We start from the raw sequence: 20,142 nt of genomic DNA, 5'->3' as shown, positions 1-20,142 counted from the left end.
ACTTCACTTCACTGAGTTTTTATAATGTAGTTAGTCCATATGAGTGAGGCATGATAATATTTGTCATTTTGTTTCTGACATTTCATTCGACATACAGTATTAAAGGTTCATATACCTAGTTAACATGCCCCAGAACTTCAGTCCGTCTTGTGGCTGCTCAGTAATCCATTGTGTGCGTATACCGTAGTTCTCCCTCCCATTCTTCAGTCGTTGTATTCTTAGGCCATCTCCATCCGTTGTGAGTCATGAATAGTGCCACCATTAACAACAGTATGGAAATGTCCATTCATGTCCCTGCACTCAGTTCTTTCAGTTATATACTGAGCAATGGGGTTTCAGGATTATATGGCAAACCCATCCCTAGCCATTTAATCACCATCATTGTCCACAATAGGCATCCTAAGTTATACCATCTCATTCTTTATCCTCTGTCTTTCCTTTCGGTTTCATATGTGCCACCAACCCTTGTCCTTCAGTCCTACTCACAGTCAGCTTCATTCTGTGTACTTATATATCTTTGTGCTACAATCAGGTAGTATTGTGCTGTTTCTGAATTTTTGTAATTGGTCCTGTTGCGCAATCTGTATTCCTTCAGCATCAAATGTCCAGTCTTTACCCATTTCTGTTTCCTGGTAAGTTGTCTTAATTTCAACTCTCAAAGTTCACTCATTAAAGTAAGGTCATATTAGTGAGACCATAAAGTATTATCCTTTTGTTTCTGACTCATTTCACTCAGCATAATGTCTTCAGGGTTCATCTACATTGTTACATGCTTCATGACTTTATTCTGTCTTGCAGCTGTGTAATATTCCATCATAAGTATGCACTACCACTTGTTTAACCACTCATCCATTGATGGACATTTGGGCTGTTCCCATCTCTTGGCAGTTGTAAATAATGCTCCTATAAACATTGGTGTGCACATGTCTGTGTCCTTGCCTTCAGTTCCTCTGAATATATACCTAGTAATGGGATTGCTGGATCATATGGCAATTCTAAACCTAGCTTCCTGAGGAACTGCCAAACTGCCTTCCAGAGTGGTTGTACCATTTTATTTTCCCACCAGCGGTGGATGAGTGCACCTCTTTCTCCCTATCCTCTCCAGCACATGTAGTTCTTTTTGTTTTTTTGTTTAATTTTTATTGTGAAAAGTAACATATACACAAAAAAGGCAATAAATTTCAAGTACATCACAACAATTAGTAATGGAACAGATTTCAAAGTTCTGTTATTTTGATAATGGCTATTCTAGTAGGTGTCCGATGATATCTCATTGTGGTTTTGATTTGCGTTTCCCTTCTAGCCAGTGAAATTGAACATCTTTTCTCATGTGCCTTTTAGCCATATTTATTTCCTCTTCTGAGAAGTGTTGATTCATATCTTTTGCCCATTTTTTAATTGGGTTGTTTTCTTTTTGGTTGTTGACTTGAAGAATTTCTTTATATATTCTGGATACTAAACCCTTATTTGATATGTGGCTTCTAAACTTTATTTTCCATTGCATAGGCTGCCTTTTACTTTGCTGATAAAGTTCTTGATGCACAAAAGTATTTAATTTTGATGAGTTCTCGTTTATCTATTTCATTTTTCAATGCCTGTGCTTTGGGTGTCAGGTCTAGGAAACTGCCTCCTATTATGAGATTTTAAAAGATATTTCCCTACATTTTCTTCTAAAAGTTTTATGGTCCTAGCTGTAATGTATAGGTCTTTGATCCATTTTGAGTTGATTTTTGTATATAGGGTGTGAGATATGGATACTTCATTCTTTTGCATATGGATATCCAGTTCTCCAGCACTATTTATTGAAGAAGCTGCTCTGTCCCACATGGGTTGGCTTGCCCACCTTATTAAAGATCAGTTTTCTGTAGCTGAGAGGGTCTGTTTCTGAGCACTATTTGATTCTATTGGTCAGCATATCATCTATCTTAATTCCAGTACTATGAATTCCAGTACAGTTTTGACCACTGTAGGTTTGTAATATACTTTAAAGTCAGGTAGTGTGAGACCTCCCACTTCATTTTTCTTTCTGAAGATATTTTTAGCTATTCAGAGCACCTTGCCTTTCCAAATTAAGTTGGTTATTGATTTTTCTATTTCTGCAGTGTAAGTTTTTGACATTTTAATTGGTATTGCATTGAATCTACAAATCAATTTGTGTAGAATTGACATCTATATGTAGTCTTCCGATCCATGAACATGGTTTGCCTTTCCTTTTATTTAGGTCTTCCATGATTTGTTCTAAACAATTTTTTGTAGTTTTCTGTTTTTCCTAAATATTTGATTCTTTTGGTTGCTGTTGTAAGTGGATTTTTTTTCCTGATTTCCTCCTCATAATGATCATTACTAGTGTATAGAAATGCTACTGTTTCTTTGGTGTTGATTAGTACCCTGCCACTTTCCTCTAGTCCTTTATCAGCTTTAGTAGCTTTGCTGTAGATTTTTCAGGATTTTTGGCATAGTATCATGACATCTGTAAACAGTGAAAGTTTTACTTCTTTTTTTCCAATTTGGATGCCTTTTTATTTCTTCTTCATCTGTTTGTACAGGCTAGAACTTCCAACATAATTTTGAATAACAATGCTGATAGTAGACATGCTTGTCTTGTTCTTGGTCTCAGAAGGAAAGATTTCAGACTTTCATCATTGAGTATGATGTGAGCTGTGGGTTTTTCATATATTCACTTTATTACATTTAGGAAATTCCTTTCTATTCCTATTCTTTGACTTGTTTTCATCAAGACGAAAGGTTGAATTTTATCATGTCTTTTCTGCATCAATCGAGATGATCATGTGGTTTGTCCACTTTGATTTGTTGATATGGTGTGTTTCATTAATTGATTTTCTTGTGTTGAACCAACCGTGCATACCTGGAGTAAATCCCATTTGGTCTTGGTGTTTAATTCTTTTAATGTGATGCTGGATTTGATTTGCAAGTATTTTGTTGAGAATTTTCGCATCTATATTCATTAGAGAGATTGTTCTGTAATTTTCTTTTCTTTTAGTATCTTTGTCTGGCCTTGGCATAAGGGTGATACTGCCTTCATAGAATGATGAAGTACCGTTCTTTCCTCTTCATTTTTTTTTTTTTAAAGAAAGTACTGCCTTTAAGGAATAACATTAAATATTAATGGATTAAACAACCTAATCGAAATACACAGATTGGCAAAATGGATTAATAAACAGATCCAGCTATATACTGTCAGCCCCTCCTCCTGCCTTTCAGGAGAAATCTCAAGATTCCTTCCCTGCTTGCTCTAGCTTGACTGAGTTTAGAGCTATGTTCAGTAGACAAAATTTGTTAATTAAAACTGCAGTTGGAGCTTGTCTGGGCTGCCTTCCCTTGCTCCCAGAAGAGGCCTCTTCTTTTTCCCACAAGGAAGTGTTTCCCATTGAGCCTGCCATGCCAGTAGGGGAGGGCACCAGCCCCTGGTTTTTGGAGGCTGTGCTCACAGTTCTGTGATGTGACCTTGGCCCTTCCACCCATTCCAGACAGTTTTCCGTGTAGGTCTGGTCGTGGATTTCCCTAGACAGTTCCTGGCTATTTTCTAGCTGCTCTGGAGTAGGAACTAAATTCCACACCTCCCTACGCCACCATCTTGTCTTACCTCTGCCATCCTGTATGTTTTGGTATGTTGTGTTCCCATTTTCACTTGTCTGCAGATATTTACCTATTTCTCTTACAACTTTGAGTCACTGTATATTTAAGAGTGTATTGTTTAACCTCCATATATTTGTGAAAATTCTGTTTTTTGGTGGTTATTGATTTCAGTCTTTATTCCATTATGGTCATAAAAAGTGCTCTGAATAATTTCAATCACTCTAAGTTTATTGAGACCCATTTTGGGTTCTAGCATGATCTATCCTGGCAAACATTTCTTGAATACTAGAGAAGAATGTTTATCCTGGTGTTTTGGGATGCAGTAATCTATTGGTGTCTGTCAAGTCTAATTCATTTATCACATTATTTAGATTCTCTGTTTCCTTATTGACACTCTCTCTGTTCTTGCTGTAGAAGAGAATGGTGTATTGAAGTCTCCCACTATTATGTATTGAAGTCTCCCACTGTTACTGTAGAAATGTCTATTGCTCCCTTCAGTTTTTAATTTTTTTTAAATTTTACTTATTTATTTTTAATATTTTAATTGAGAAGTATCCACACACATACAGTCCAACCATATTTTACAATCTGTGGCTCACAACATCATCACATAGTTGTGAATTCTTCAGTTTTGCCAATGTTTGCCTCCTGCACTTTGGAGGTCCTTGTTTGGGTGTGTATAATTTAAAATTGTTATTTCTTCTTGGTGAATTACCCCATTTATTAATATATAGCCTCCTTCCTTGTCTCTTAATGACATCTTTGCATTTTGTCCATTATTAGTATAGCTACCCCTGCTTTCTTTTGTTTACAGCTTGCGTGGAATGAATTTTTCCATCCTTTCACTTTCAGTCTATTGTATCCTTGGGTCTAAGATGAGTCTCTCGTAACCAGCATATAGATGGATCATACTTTTTAATCCATTCTGCCAATCTTTATCTTTTAATTGGGAAGTTTAGTCCATTAACATTCACAGTTATTACTGTAAAGGCAGTACTTGAACAAACCATTTTTTTCAACTTTTTAAAATTGTAAAATATACATACAAAGCAAACAAAGAAAAATGCAGTAATTTTCAAAGCACACCCCAACAAGTAACTACAGAACAGATCCCAGAGTTTGTCATGGGCTACCATTCCATCATCTCAGATTTTTTCCTTCTAACTGCTCCAAAACACTGGAGGCTAGAAGGAATATTAATATAGTGATTCAGCAGCCATACTCATTTGTTAAATCCCATTTTCTCTGTTACACCTCTTCCTTCTCCTTTATTTCCTCTTCAATTCTGTAGGGGTCTTTGGGGAATGCCCATTCTGACTCTTTCATGCTGAGAAGGGGTGTCCACACTGAAGGATAGGGGCATGCAATCAATTGATAATCCTGGAGGAGCTGGTCCCAGTGTTTCAGGATTTATCTGACCCACAAACCCTCTGGGAATTATATGTTCCAGGAAGGCAAACCTAGTGCATGAAACCTTAATAGAATCTTAGTTTGAGCCCTTGGTGTTCTTAAGAGACAACAGGAGTGATGTTGATTGGGGTTTAGCAAACTGTGATCCTTAGCACTAACTGCCTATTAACTATTGGCCATAGTATGCATTTTTAGTTTCCCCCTTATATCCCTCTACCATTGACTCCTTGTCCACGGTCAAACCATTGAGATAGTTCATGTGACAGCTTATTTATAATCATAAATTTAATCATTGGGATACATGGCACTATACATCCCCTTTCAGTCATGTTCACCTTCAATATAGCAGTTACTTATGATCCCACTAAATAGTTATCATCACTTCCGTCTGCTCCCTTGCATTTATATTCAACCTCTTTGGGTAGCCTTTTGTCAGTCTCTCGCTTCTGTGTATCTCTAGGTCTGCTATATTCTCCAGTGTAGCCTGAGTTGACCTTTACCAGAGATAATGAAATCATACAGTATCTGTTCTTTTGTGTCTGACTTATTTCACTGAACATTATGTCCTCAGGATTCATCCATGTTGTCATATATTTTGGGACATCATTTCATCTTACTGCTGCATAATGTTCTATTTTATGTATATGCCACATTTTGTTTATCCACTCTTCTGTTGATGGGCACTTAGATTGTTTTCATCTCTTGGGAATTGTGAATAGTGCCGCTCTGAATGTTTTTGTGCAAAAGTCTGTGTCACTGCCCTCAGCTCTTCTGAGTGTATATCGAGTATTGTTATTGCCAGGTCATAGGGCAACTCAATATTTAGTTTTCTTAAGACCTGCACTACTGTCTTCCACAGTGGCTACATCATTATCCATTCCCACCAGCATTAAATAAGTGTACTAATTTTTCCAGGATCCTTTCCAACCTTTGTAGTTTTCTGTTTAATAGAAGCCATTCTTATAGGGGTGAGGTTATATCTCATTGTCGCCTTAATTTATAGCTCCCTTATAGCCAATAAAGATGAGCAGCACTTCATGGTGCTTTTTATCTCTCTGTATTTGCTCTTCAGAAAACTGTCTGTTCGTATCCTCTGCCCATTTTATAATTGGGTTGGTTGGTCTTTTGTTGAGCTGTATCATTTTTTTTATGTACACAGAATATCAAGCCTTTATCCAATATGTGGTTTCCAAATATTTTCTCCCATTGAGTTTGCTGCCTTTTCATTTTTTGACAGTCCTTTGAGGCACGGAAGCTCTTGATCTTAAGAAGTTCTCATTTGTCTATTTTTAATTTTGCTGCTTTGCTTCAGGTGTAAAGTTTAAGAAGCTACCTCTTATTACAAGATCTTGAAGATGTTTCCTTGCATTTTCTTCTAGAAATTTTATGGCACTGGCTCTTACATTTAAGTCTTTAATCAATTTTGAATTAACTTTTGTATAGGATATAAGATAGAGGTCCTCTTTCATTCTTTTGGCTATTGAAATCCAGTTCTCCCATGCCTATTTATTGAAAAAACTATTCTGTCCCAGTTCAGTGGATTTGAGGGCCTTATTGAACATCAAGTATTCATAAATTTGTTGATCTTTCTCTGCCCGCTTGATTCTGTCCCATTGGTTGATCCTCCTATTTTTGTGTCAGTACCATGCTGTTTTTACCACTGTGGCTATATAGTAAGCTTTAAAGTTAAGTGAAAGTCTTCCCACTTTGTTTTTCTTTTTTAGGATATCTTTAGTTATTTGAAGTCTCTTTCTGTTCTGTATGAATTTGATAACCGGATTTTTCAAGTCTTCATTGTAGATTGTTGGGATTTTTATTGGTATTGCATTGACTCTCTAGATCAGTTTGGGTGAAATTGACATCATGATGACATTCAGCCTTCCTATCCATGAGCATGGAATATCTTTGCATCTATTTAGGCCATTTTAAATTTCTTTTAGCATTTTTTTTTTGTAAGTTTTTCTGTGCAAGTCCTTGATATCCATGGTTAGGCTTATTCTTAGATGCCTGATTGTTTTGGTCTCTTATTTTGAATGAATGTTTTCCTTAATTATCACTTCAGATAGGTCATTGCATGTGTCTAGAAACATTACTGATTTTTGTACATTAATCTTGTATCCTGCCACTTTGCTGAAATTTGTTTATTTGCTCAGATAGATTTGCTTTAGATGTCTCAGGATTTTCTAAGTATAGGATTATATCATCTGCAAATAAGGAAAGTTTACTTCTTCCTTTCCTATTTGAATGTCTTTTGTTTCTTTCTCCTATCTAATTGCTCCAGCTAGGACTTCTCATACAATGTTGAATAATAGTAGCGACACTGTACATCCTTGTCTCCTTCCTGATCTTAGAATACTTTCAATTTGTCACTATAAATATGATGCTGGTTATGGGTTTTTCATATATGTCCTTTATGATATTGAGAAGTTTTCCTTTGATTCCTAACTTTTTAACTGTTTCTATCAGCAAATGTTGCTGGATTTTGTCGAATGCTTTTTCAGCATCAATCAATATGATCATGTGATTTTTCCTGTTCGATTTGTTAAAGTGCTGTATTATGTTGATTGATTTTCTTGTGTTCAACCACCATTACATTCCTGGTATGAATCCCACCTGGTCATGAAATACAATTCTTTTAATGTGGCATTGGATTCGATTTGCTAGTATTTTGTTAACAATTTTTGTATATGTATTCATTAGGGAGATTCGTCTGTAGTTTTCCTTTCTTGTAGTGTCTTTTTCTGATTTTGAGACTGAAATTATCCAAAACACTTTATCTGATATTAGAGTGATGTTAGCTTCAAAAAATGTTAGGTAGTGTTCGTTTTTTTCTCAAGTTTTTTGGAAGTGTTTGAGCAGGATTGGTGTTAGTTCTTTTTGAAATGTTTGATAAAAGTCTCCTTTGAAGCTGTCTGGTCCTGTGCTTTTTTGTTTGTGGGAAGATTTTTAGTGCTTGATTGAATCTCTTTACTTATAGTTGGTTTGTTGAGATCTTCTATTTCTTCTTGAGTCAGTATAGGTTATCTGTATTTTTCTAAGAATTTGTCCATTTCATCTAAATTGTCTAGTTTGTTTGGCATATAATTGTTCATAATATTTTCATATGAGTTTTTAAATTTCTTCATAATCTGCTGTGATGACCCTCTTCTCATTATCATTTCTCTTCTCTTCTCATTTCTGACTTTATTTCCATCCTCTCTTTTTTTCTTTGTAAGTCTAGCTAGGAGTTCATCAATTTTATTGATTTTCTCAATCAACATTTGGTTTTGTTGATTTTTTCTGTTGTTTTTCTTCTCTAGTTTGTTTCTGCTTTAATCTTTATTATTTCTCTTCTTTTATTTACTTTGGGGTTAGTTTGCTGTTCTTTCTCTCAATTCTCCAGGGGAGCAGTTAAATCCTCAGGTTTTGCTCATTCTTGTTTTTAATACTGGCATTTAGAACAATAAATTTCCCTCTCAGCACTGCCTTTGCCAGATCCCATAAGTTGTTTTTTTGTTGTTGTTGTTGCAGTATTTAGCATTTTAATAACAATTAGTAAGTCAAATTTTGTCTTCCATTCCCATCATCCCCCTAAAACTTGTTCAACAGAAATACCCCCACTGTGGTGGACATAAGTTGGCCCCATCATTAGAAAAAGCAGTGGCGGTGGGGGGGAGTGCAGTGTGGGGTAGGATTGGCAGCACCTGGGAATAAGATCTCTATCCACAGACTAAAAATGGACATTTAGGTCACAAGTTTGAGGGGAAAATGTAAGAGGAGTTTTGAGTAGCACTCACAGTGCATTTGAAAGAGAGAAAAATAATTTTGGTAAGTGTCCTTGAGTTTCTGCAGACTCCTTTGTGATTGGCATGTTCATGTGTTTACTATTTAAGAGTAAATGTGAGAACAGGTGACACGGTGTGGCAGTGGTGCTTCTAGATGCCACACCCTCACTGCCCCTGTCTGCTGCTGGACTCCACCAGTGACATCTTCCCCATCTGCTGCTGGAATATGTTGATGGTATTCTTGCCCTCCATCTCCAGCTGTGCTGGAGTATCTGTTTCATGAATTGGTTGCCCATTAGCCTGAATCTAATTTGGTTCATTGACAAGCCGGTAATGATATGTTATATTCTCATTATTAGTCTTCTCCAGATATTTACTGATTTCTCTAGCAATTTCTCCCTTGAGTCAGTGATTATTTAAGTGTGTTGTTTAATCTCCATGTGTTTGTGAAAGCTCTGGTTTTTTGGTGATTATTAATTTCCAGATTTATTCCACTGTGATCAGAGAAAGTGTTTTGGATAATTTCAGTCTCATTAAGTTCATAAAGACTCAGTTTGTGTCCTAGGATAAGATCAGTCCTGGAGAACGTTCCATGTGTGGTAGAGAAGAATGTATGTCTTGTGTTTTGGGGTGTAGTTATCTATACATGTCTGTTAGGTCTAATTCATTTATCCCATTGTTTAGGTTCTCTATTTCCTAGTTGGACCTCTGTCTAGTTGTTCTATCTGTAATGGAGGGTGGTGTATTGAACTCACACTGTTTGTCCTAACCATTTTATCCCTTGATTAAGGGTGCCCAGGCTGGATTCATCCTTGGGAGTCATCTCTCACATCACCAAGGAGACTTTCACCCCTGGATGTTGTGTCCCACATCGTGGGGAGGGCAGTGATTTCACTTGCAGAGTTCTCCAGTATATTTTTAATTTTATGTACAGTGTCTTTCATTTCCATGTAATCTGCTATTTTTTTTTTTTTAACATGGGCAGGCACCGGGAATCGAACCCGGGTCCTTGGGCATAAATCTGCTATTTTTGTTTACTTTTTCAGATTTTTCTTTGTACTCTTCTAGTGTCTTCTTGATATGCTTTATATCTTTGACCAATAGATTGAAGTTATTTTGGAGATTTATATGTACTTCTTTCATTATTTATTCCAAATTCTGTGTTTCCTCTGGCTGTTTTTTTTTTTTTTTGCATGGGCAGGCACCGGTAATTGAACCTGTGTCTCCAGCATGGCAGGTAAGAAGTCTGCCTGCTGAGCCACCGTGGCCTGCCCTCCTCTGACTTTTTAATTTGGTTGTTTGGCTTACCCATATCCTCTTGCATCTTCATGTGCTTTGTTATTTTATGCTGATTTCTTTTTGTTGGATTATCACAATAAGATTCTTTTGAAAGTTGATTTCCCTTGCTCATCTAAGGTTTTATGTTTGCTTGGGTTTGCACTGAAGGTCTCCTTTGGCACTTGGTTTGTTGGTAATTCCCTGTGAGAACAAGGCCAAGGCCTCCTGAGGGAGATGCAAGTCTATTTGGACATCTGTAGAAGATTTAGCCCAACAGCAGTTTGCCAGAGTGCACTGTCTCTGTTTTCTCAGTAGATGGCACTGTTGAGCCACCTCTTCCTTTCATACTTGCTTTTCCCTGACTGTACTGCCGGCTGGGTGGAGTCCAAATCAGGTGAAAGTCCAGTTAGTGCATCAGGTCTCTATGCCCGCTGGAGACCACCAGACCCCGGGGTGTGGAGTGGACACTCTGTACTTCCGTGGAGAGTTGGCTTGAGGGCATTATGGTTCTGGTGGTTCCTAAGCTTCTGAGTGGAAAATCCTCAGGCTGTGGAGCTGAGATTTTCACCTTTCCCAGTTCTTAGCCTGCTCAGAAGTGCCCTGCTGCTATTCACTGTCCCACAAGATCCTGGCCTGCCATGTATCCACTGGCCATTGGGGTAGATAGTAGCTCTTGGTGCTTCCGTAGGGCTTTCTCCCTTTTTCCTGCCTCTCTACTGTGCCTGCTGTGAATGCTGCGGACCTCTGTGGAGAAAGGATACAGGCAGCAGAGTTTAGAGTGTCTCTCTCACTTTCTAACTGTCATGTTGGCTCTGCTTTGCTCTGTGTCTACTCTCCCCCTGAGGGGAAGACCCCACAGTCTTCCCCCAAACCAGGCGCCCTCAGTGGCCTGCCTCAGGGTCGGGGGTTAGACACCGTGCACCACAGCAAGGTCTCTGTGGTACTAAAATAAGCCCTTTGATTCATGAATTCCCATATGGGGGCTCCCACCTATGGGGCTAAGAGATGACTCCTCAACTGTTGTGGACATGGGAATGTGGGAGTGCTCAGCTCCTCCCTCACCGACTCAGGTTGGCTTGTAGCAGCTAGCCGCAGGGGCAGCAAGATTAAATAAACTCACCATGTCTTTTCAGTCATAATTTCTCCACTTTTTCATCCAGGCCTCCCTATATAATGTAGAAGTTCCTCTCTGGCCACTTGTAGCTTGGAACTGCTGTCCCAGTCATTTTCTGCCTTTTCTTTAGTTATTCTGTAGTGGAAAAGTTAGCTCTGCCTCCCCTGTACTGCTATCTTCCTGAAAGTCCCTTGATTACTATAATTTTATAGTAGGTTTTAAGTCAGGCAGTATGTCTTTCAGGTTTTTTTAGTTTAGTATTTTAGTTTTACTTTTAGATTTAGGTGTCACCTCTAGACTGTTCTAGTAGATTCCTAATTGGTCTCCCCAACTCTATTTTCTTCTTTTTTTTTAATGCATTGTGTGACACTTGTTAAATACAAAAAATATTCACAGTATTTGTTTTTAACTTTTAATTGGTGACAAATAGTTGTTAGCAGTTTTAAATTGCTTGGAGCATTGTTACCATCTTTAAAACTTTTGCATTTTACTTTTAGAATTTAAAAAAGGTCTTAAGTGCATGACCTAAGTAACTTTGGAAAACAATGTTTTAACTGTTTGTCATAAGGCTAAGGTAAAAAAAAGGTATACATAAACCTTGTACTCTAGTTGGTAAGTTTCTTTCTTACAGGGCTACGTTACCAGTTCTTTACGTGTATACCAGGGTCTTCCAGAAACAGGGTTTTCCAGAGAAACAGAGCCAATAGGCTATATACATATGCTTGCTATATTTACTTTAAGTAATTGGCTCATGGGATTGTGAATGCTGACAGTTATGAAATCAGCAGGATAGGCCAGCAGTTTGGAAACTCAGACAGGAAAAGGATTTTTAGTCTTGAGGCAGAATTTCTTCTCCCCCAGGAAACTTGTGCTTTTCTTTTTTGCCCTTTAACTGATTTGATGAGGCCCACCTTACTATTGAGGGTAATCTTGTTTACTTGCAGATATCAATCTCAGCTGCAGAATATCTTCACATCTAGACCAGTGTTTTACCAAACATTTGGGCACTATTGCTTTAGCAAGTTGACATATAAAATTAACCATCGCACTAGGATTGCACAGTGAATTAAATAAGTGGTATGAAATGAGAGCCACGTTTCTTATTTTCAGAGCAAAGTTACAGATAATGGGAAATTCTAGATGAACCCCAAGGTGCTGGATTAGAGTCAGACGTATTAGTATGAAGTCACGCATAACACACACACACAACACACCTATGTTTATAAGGAAATGGGGAAACATATATGGGTATGTGTGAATACATGGGCCATTATATGTACGTGTATTTCTTTACTCTGTTTGCTAAGAAAGCCTGGTAGCGATGACACTCAGTAGCAATAAACTTAGCACTAAATACCATTCTCGAACAAGAGAAATAAGGCTCCTTGGCAAAATGGTTAATTCTAGGCCAGAGACAGGGGAGATAAAAGATGATTCTGGAGCATTTTGTAGTGCTAGAAAATATAAAGAAGTTCTAAAAAATGAGAATATATCCAAAGGGCACAGGCGTCAACTTGAAAGATCTCTTAATTGTCAAAGACAGAGCAATTTGAGCAACAAAATCAATAATGTTAGTATTAGATTTAAACCCCAAGACTAAAATTGTTATTCATAATCCATACTGATAGAAAAAGAAATAATTGAATAAACAAATACATGGGGAGAAGGGACCAATTTTCCTTACTAAAGAATTCCAAATAATGTAGAATGATTGAAGGAAATAGAAAACTACTATTAGAACACCACAGTGATTATTGTTGCAGGTAAGATTCACTGATGACTACCAAGATTAGTGGCTGAAAAGTTGAGGAAAAAAAGGTTGTGTCCATAGCCTTAAAGTATCTGTTCCATAATTACTTTAATTAATTCCATTAATTACTCTGGTAGTTGAAATACATGTCCATAAATTTCATTTATATTCATCCTGCAAAGAGGTAGAGATGGGATGTTCTCCCTTTCAAGGGCAAACTACTTTCCAGGTTTTGCCTGCTTCGGTTACTCTATTATACCTTAAAATATTTTAAATTTAATTTATTTTATAGCTTTTTGTAATTATTACAGGAAGTTTAATATAAGGAGCTTCCTCGTTTACTTTGGTTGAATACAGTAAGAGATTGTTTTTCTAAATTCGTTTTTTAATAACACGGATTATTAGCAAAATACAAGTTTTATTCGAATAGACTTGCTGCTTTTTGCCTTATCATTGCAGTTTGTTTGTTGGGTAGGGTTCTGTGAATTCTGTGTAACTGGTGAATGTTTGAAAACTACTCTTTGTTATTTATGACATTAAGGTTAAGTTCTGTTTCTAATATTTAGAGATTCTCCAGTAATCAGCTTTACCCTGTTTAGTTTTTTTCTTTCTATTACTGTACAGTAAACCTATTAGACCAATTCCTTACAGTTTTGAGTGCTTACCTTGCTTATGTTGCTCCTTTTACCTGAATTGCTTGGTTTTTACTTATCCAAATTTTTCAAGATCTGTTCCATTTAAGTCTTTCCTGGCAGCATTTTCCAGTGTTTCCACATTTACAGAATTTATAGTCTTCATCAAATATAGCAATGAATATGAAAGTACTCTTTAGATAAGTGCTGTGCAGATATAAAATATTATTAACACATGTTAAAAGAATTTGATTACATGATGCCTGGTTTCTCTGAATTCTTACTTGTATGCATTTTGTTTTGTCAAATAGATTATAAAAGTTATTCTAGTGATCTATAACTATGAAGATAAGATCAGAGAGAATTTTGATTTTTGTTAAATTGAATACTACCTCCTTAGCCATATTGTAGGTATTTGTTGAATTCCTTTTGGTTCTTTTTTGGTTGATGGCTTGGATTATTTAAAGCTGATTATTTGGTAGAATATTATGTTGCCTTTTATTATACTTTAGAGATACTAATGTGCTTTCAGATTACTCATATATATTTTTATGTACTGTTATGGGATAATAACAAAACGCAACCATTTCCTTCCAGCCTAGTGTGTTAATCGTAACCCACAAGGAACCTACAAAATCATCTATGCAGTTTGGATCCTACAAGCAAGCTGAATGGAGGCCAGACAGTACCATGATAGCGGTATCAGTAAGTAGACATTTTTGCTTTGTTAGTGGTTTCTTAAGAAATCATATTTAAATTTGATTCTCTCAGCTGACTTCCCTTCAGTTTTTCATACCATACCTGTGAGCATTTATCTTCCTGTGTTACTCATTGTGCTTATTCTTCTATTAAGGTTATTTCTTTATCTTTGTTGACTCTACTACTTGCACCCATCCCTAAATGAAGTGACTGTGTCCTTATTTGTTTGTTCTTCCTCATTTTCCTGTTTTGTCCTTGCAGTTTAACCTGGTTTTTTAAAGTTCTCATCTAATTTCATATGCTGCTCTCAAATTTACGTTTTTAGTCCTGACCTTCATTCTCAAAGATTTCCCTCAAAGGTAATAGATTTTATGTGTTTATCTCATATTAATTTTTTTTTTTTTTTTTTTTTTAACATGGGCAGGCACTGGGAATTGAACCCGGGTCCTCTGGCATGGCAAGCAAGCATTCTTGCCTGCTGAGCCACCGTGGCCCACCCACATATTAAATTTTTAAAGTCAATTTGTTCTACTTCTATACTTCTCCTTTGTTCCATTAATATGCTTAGATCTGGTTAATTTAAACAACATACTCTTAAACAATCAGTGGATCAAAGTAGAAATCACTAGAGAAATAGGTAAATACCTGAAACAAATGAAAATGAGAATACAACGTATTAGAATTTATGGGATGTGGCAAAGGCAGTGCTGATAGGGAAGTTTATTGCCCTAAATGTCTATATTAATAAAAAGAGCAAACATCAGGGACTTAACTGCTCACCTGAGGGAACTAGAGAAAGAACAGCAGACTAACCCCAAAGCAAACAAAAGAAGAGAAATAACAAAGATTAAAACAGAAGTAAACCAACTGGAGGACAAAAAAAAAAAAAATGAAAAATTAGCAAAGCCAAAATTTGATTCTTTGAGAAAATCAATAAAATTGATGGACCCCTAGCTAGGCTCACAAAGGTAAAAAGGGAGAGGACAGAAATAAAACAAAATGAGAAATGAGAGGGGATTTGTTACCATGGATCCTAAAGAAATTTTAAAAATCATAAGAGGATACTATGACAACTATATACCAATAGACTGGACAACTTAGATGAGATGTACAAATTCCTGTAAGCACATGAACTACCTACACTGACTTGAAAGGAAGTAGAAGATCTCAGCAAACCAATTAGAGATTCAATCAGTCATCAACAATCTTCCTACAAAAAAAAGCCTAGGATCAGACAACTTCACAGGAGAATTTTATCATTCACAGAAGAACTAATACCAGTCCTGCTCAAACTCTTCCAAAAAACTGAGGAAAAACGAATGTTACCTAACTTATTCTTTGAAACTAATATCACCCTATACCAAAACTGAATAAAGATACTACAAGAAAGGAAAACTACAGATCAATCTCCCTAATGAACATAGATGGAAAAATTACCAGCAAAGTATTAAGAAATCGAATTCAATGCTACATTAAAAGAATTACACATCACAACCAAATGGGATTTATATCAGGAATGCGAGGTTCTTCAACACGAGATCATTTAATGTAATGTAGCACATAAACAAAGTGAAAGGGAAAAGTCACATGATTATATGAATTGATCGTGAAAAAGCATTTAACAACATCCTTTTCTGATAAAAACACTTCAAAAGGTAGGAATCAAAGGAAAGGTCCTCAGTATCATATGGGGCATATATGAAAAACCTGTAGCAGCATCATTCTTGTGGTAAGATTGAAAGCATTCGCTGTAAAATTGGAAACAGGGATGCCCATTGTTACCAGTATTATTTAACATTATACCAGCAGTTTTAGCTAGAGTAATCAAGAAGGAGAAAGGAATAAAAGGCATCCGAATGGGAAAGGAAGAATTAAAACTTTGATTATTTGCAGATGACATGCTCCTATACTTGGAAAACCCTGAGAAATATGCAACAAAGCTACTCAAGCTGATGTTCTAGTTTGCTAGCTGCCGGAATGCAATATTCCAGAAATGGAATGGCTTTTAAAAAGGGGAATTTAATAAGTTTCTAGTTTACAGTTCTAAGGCCAAGAAAATGTCCCAATTACGAGAAGTCTATAGAAATGTCCAATCAAAGGCATCTAGGGAAAGATACCTTGGTTCAAGAAGGCCGATGAAGTTCAGGGTTTCTTTCTCATCTGGAAAGGCACATGGTGAACACGGTCAGGGTTCCTCTCTCGTCTGGAAGGGCACATGGTGAACACGGCATCATCTGCTAACTTCTTCTCCTGGCTTCCTGTTTCATGACGTTCCCCTGGAGGCATTTTCCTTCTTCATCTCCAGGGGTCGCTGGCTGGTGAACTCTACTTCTCGTGGCTATGTCGTTCTTTTCTGCTCTTTCTGAATCTCTTTCTCCAAAATGTTTCCTCTTTTATAGGACTCAAGTAAACCAATCAAGACCCACCCAAATGGGTGGAGACATGTCACCCAATCCAGTTTAACAACCACTCTTGACTAAATCACATCATCCAGGGAGATGATCCAATCACAGTTTCAAACGTACAGTATTGAACAGGGATTATTCTACCTTTATGAAATGGGATTTTGGTTAAAACATGGATTTTCTAGGGGGTATACTTCCTTTCAAACCAGCATAGCTGATAAACAAATTCAACAGTGTGGCGGAATACAAGATTAATGTACAAAAATCAGTAATGTTTCTTTCTATACACTAATAATGACCTAACTGAGGAGACAAAGATAGAATTCTATTCAGAATAGCAGTTAACAGCATCAAATGTCTAGCAATAAGTTTAATCAAAGATGTTAGGGACCTATACAAAGAAAGCTATAAAACATTGCTAAAAGAAATTAAAGAAAATCTAAATAGAAGGAAAGACATTCTGTGCTAGGAAGTTTGAATGACATCAAGAAGTGAATTCTACATAAATTGATCCACAGATTCAATGCAATGCCAATCAAAATTTCAACAACCTACTTTGAAGACTTGGGAAACCTTGTTATCAAATTTATTTGGAAGGGAAAGAGACCACAAATAGCTAAAGATATCCTAAAAAGGAAGAGCAAAGTAGGAGAACTAACACTTCCTGACTTTTTAAAATATGAAGCCTTAGTGGTCAAAACAGCATCGTAAAGATAGAGGTATTTATCAATGGAACTGAATTGAGAGTGTGAAGATAGACCACCAAACCAATGGTCAATTGATCTTCTAGAAGTCCTGCAAATCCGTAAAAATTCTCCAAGAAAATCTAGGGAAATGTCTTCAAGATGTAGGAATGGAGGTAGTTTTTAAAAGTTTACACCTAAAGCACAAGCAATGAAAGAAAAAATAGATAAATGGGAATGTTAGAAAATCAAAAGCTTCTGCTCATTAAAGGACTTCGTCAAAAATGTGAAGAGGCAGCCAACACAATTGGAAAAAATATTTGGAAACCATATAGTAGATAAAGGTTTGGTATTCTGTGTACCTAAAGCAATTATACAATGCAACAAAACAGCAAACAACCCAATTATAAAATGGGCAAAAGATATGAATAGATGATTCAAAAGTACATGAAGAGATGCTCATTTTCATTAGCTATAAGGTAAATGCAAATCAAGACTACAATGAGATATCACCTTACACCTATAAGAATGGCTATTAAACAGACAGGCAACTACAAATGTTGGAGAGGAAGTGGAGAACTTGGAACACTCATTCATTGTTGATGGGAATATATAATGGTGCAGCCCCTGTGGAAGACAGTTTGGGGTTCCTCAGAAAACTAAATATTGAGTTGTCCTGTTACCCAGCAATTCCAGTACTCGATATATATCCAGAAGATCTGGAATCAGTGACACAAACAGATATTTGCATGCCAGTGTTCATAGCAGCACTATTTAAAATTGCCAAAATATGTAAACACTCCAAGTGCCCATTAACAGACAAGTAGATACACAAAATGTGGTATGTAGATACGATGGAATATTATGCAGCAGTAAGATACAAGAGATAGGGAGAGGTTTAAATTTGATATATGGTGAGGCTGTGTTTATTGGTTCTTTGTGTCTTTGGTCCAATAAAAAATGTCTAGAATTTTGAGTACTGATGATGTACAACTGAGTAAGGACACTGTAAGACATAGATTCTTTATTTTGGACATTATCCACGATGCCCAATAGATGGAGGGGGCCAAAGGGCACAAAGAGTGAGAAGCATGATGGCAAACTATGATGTATACATATGATGGAATATTGTGCAACTGCAAAAAGGAATGAAGTTGGGATGTGTACGAGGAAGTGAATGAAGCTCAGGAACCTTGTGCTGTGTGAAATAAGCCAGAAACAAAAGTGCAAATATAGTATGGTCTTTTATAGAAAATACTTAAAAGAAAACTCGCGCCTAGATTGTAAGCTCTTATAATAGTCACAGACTGCAGTGGTAAGTGCATTTCTGGATTCTGAGAACTGTGCTATATGCATGTAAGATAGTATTTCCCTGAAACATTGGATATGTTTGTGACACCTAATACTCAGGCTGGAATTCTGCAGCTCTGAGGTCATCATTGCTACGTACTGCAATTGTTAAAAGTAACCGAAAAAGAGATCAGGCTTCATTCAATTTGAGATAAAAATGAAGCTGGTCTAGTGGGGATTAAGTCAGATTAGAATGCAGAACAAAGGATGATAGTGTCTGTATTCTAGAGCTGCACCTATTATATAAGACTAAAGGCAGAGAGTTTTATGGTATTTAGAACCTAATTTAATGTAACACACAATCTATATCAACCTTCTTAGATAGCTAATTTTAGCAAGCTGAACACATGGAACCCAAAACAGGAACAAGACCTTGTAATTTGGTAGACTTGGTTTTATATCCAGCTACATCCCAGGCTATTGTGGGCTAATAATTAAAAAGTATTGGTTGAGTCCCTTGTGGGACTGGAGAAAAAATATGGGACTATTAAATTTCCCCATCTCGGAAAACCCTGGTACTCTCTCAGACATTAGGGACTCCCAAGATAGTAGGTCAAGCCCCCCCCCCCCTTTTTTTAATAGATTATGCAAAAATATATTTTGGGTTTTTAATTCTAGCTGTTCTAAAATACTGAAGACTAAAAGAGGTATCAATTTAATGATTCAGCATTCACGTTCATCTGTTGGATCTTAATTTCATTCACTATCTTGAATCCATTATCAGTTTTGTGAATTTTCGCCAGAAATTGAACCTGAATATCTCGGCTTGCCATTCCACACAGCTGTTGGATCCAGTGCTAATTTTGTGTGGCCAAGTTTTATTGCTAGTTTTTTGAGCTTAGGCTGAGATTGTCATTTTTCTGAACAAGAACTGCCTTCACCCACCTATGAAATAGTGAATGGCTTTGGAAATGAGCTTCTGCTGTAGACTTGATGTGTTCCTTAATGGAGTCAATCTAAAATTACAAGGCAAAACAGTAGTTATCTGTGAAACTTATATGTGATAAAGTCATTTCAACCACAACTAATGTTTGAATTACAAGGTCAAGCTGCTCTTTAAACTTCTAGTGTGGTTAAAAGCTAAAAAAAGAAGTATGATCTCCTTTCCCACACAAAATTAGCATTGGATCTCTTTTATGAGCTTAAACTACAGTTCCAGTAGCATTTATCAAAACTTTGATAGCAGATGCAGTGAAAATTTCCATATTTCAAAATCCATTTAATTGTGCATTTGTGAAGTTCCACTGCTTCAGTTGAAAGTGATTAATTAGGCTCCAGTGTAATGACATGCTAAAAAGCAAATATCAGGAATCTCGTAGAATTCTATAAATGCTTTCCAGGCAGTGAATACAGGCAACTTCAGAGACACTGCAGATTCACTTCCAGACCACTGCAATAGAAGGAGCCACACACATTTTTTGGTTTCCCATAAAAGTTATATTTACACTAGTCTGTATTTT

General features: G+C 36.6%; 1 protein-coding gene across 4 annotated transcripts in view; it reads left to right on the top strand.

The window, feature by feature from the left end:
* RIC1 (RIC1 partner of RAB6A GEF complex) overlaps window positions 1–20,142 on the top strand; it is a 241,998-nt gene that overhangs the window by 26,654 nt on the left and 195,202 nt on the right. For 3 of the 4 annotated variants that reach the window (XM_077148249.1, XM_077148250.1, XM_077148248.1), the window contains exon 2: window positions 14,143–14,250. In XM_077148249.1, coding sequence (XP_077004364.1) covers window positions 14,143–14,250 — 108 coding nt within the window. Of the gene's footprint in view, window positions 1–14,138; window positions 14,251–20,142 lie in introns of those variants that run through there. The other variant, XM_077148251.1, reaches the window with a different exon arrangement.

This window comes from Tamandua tetradactyla, chromosome 2 (assembly GCF_023851605.1).
Source record: "Tamandua tetradactyla isolate mTamTet1 chromosome 2, mTamTet1.pri, whole genome shotgun sequence".
Lineage (NCBI taxonomy): Eukaryota > Metazoa > Chordata > Mammalia > Pilosa > Myrmecophagidae > Tamandua > Tamandua tetradactyla.
Note: the sequence above shows the minus strand (reverse complement) of the source record. Positions and strands in the feature narration are given on the sequence as shown.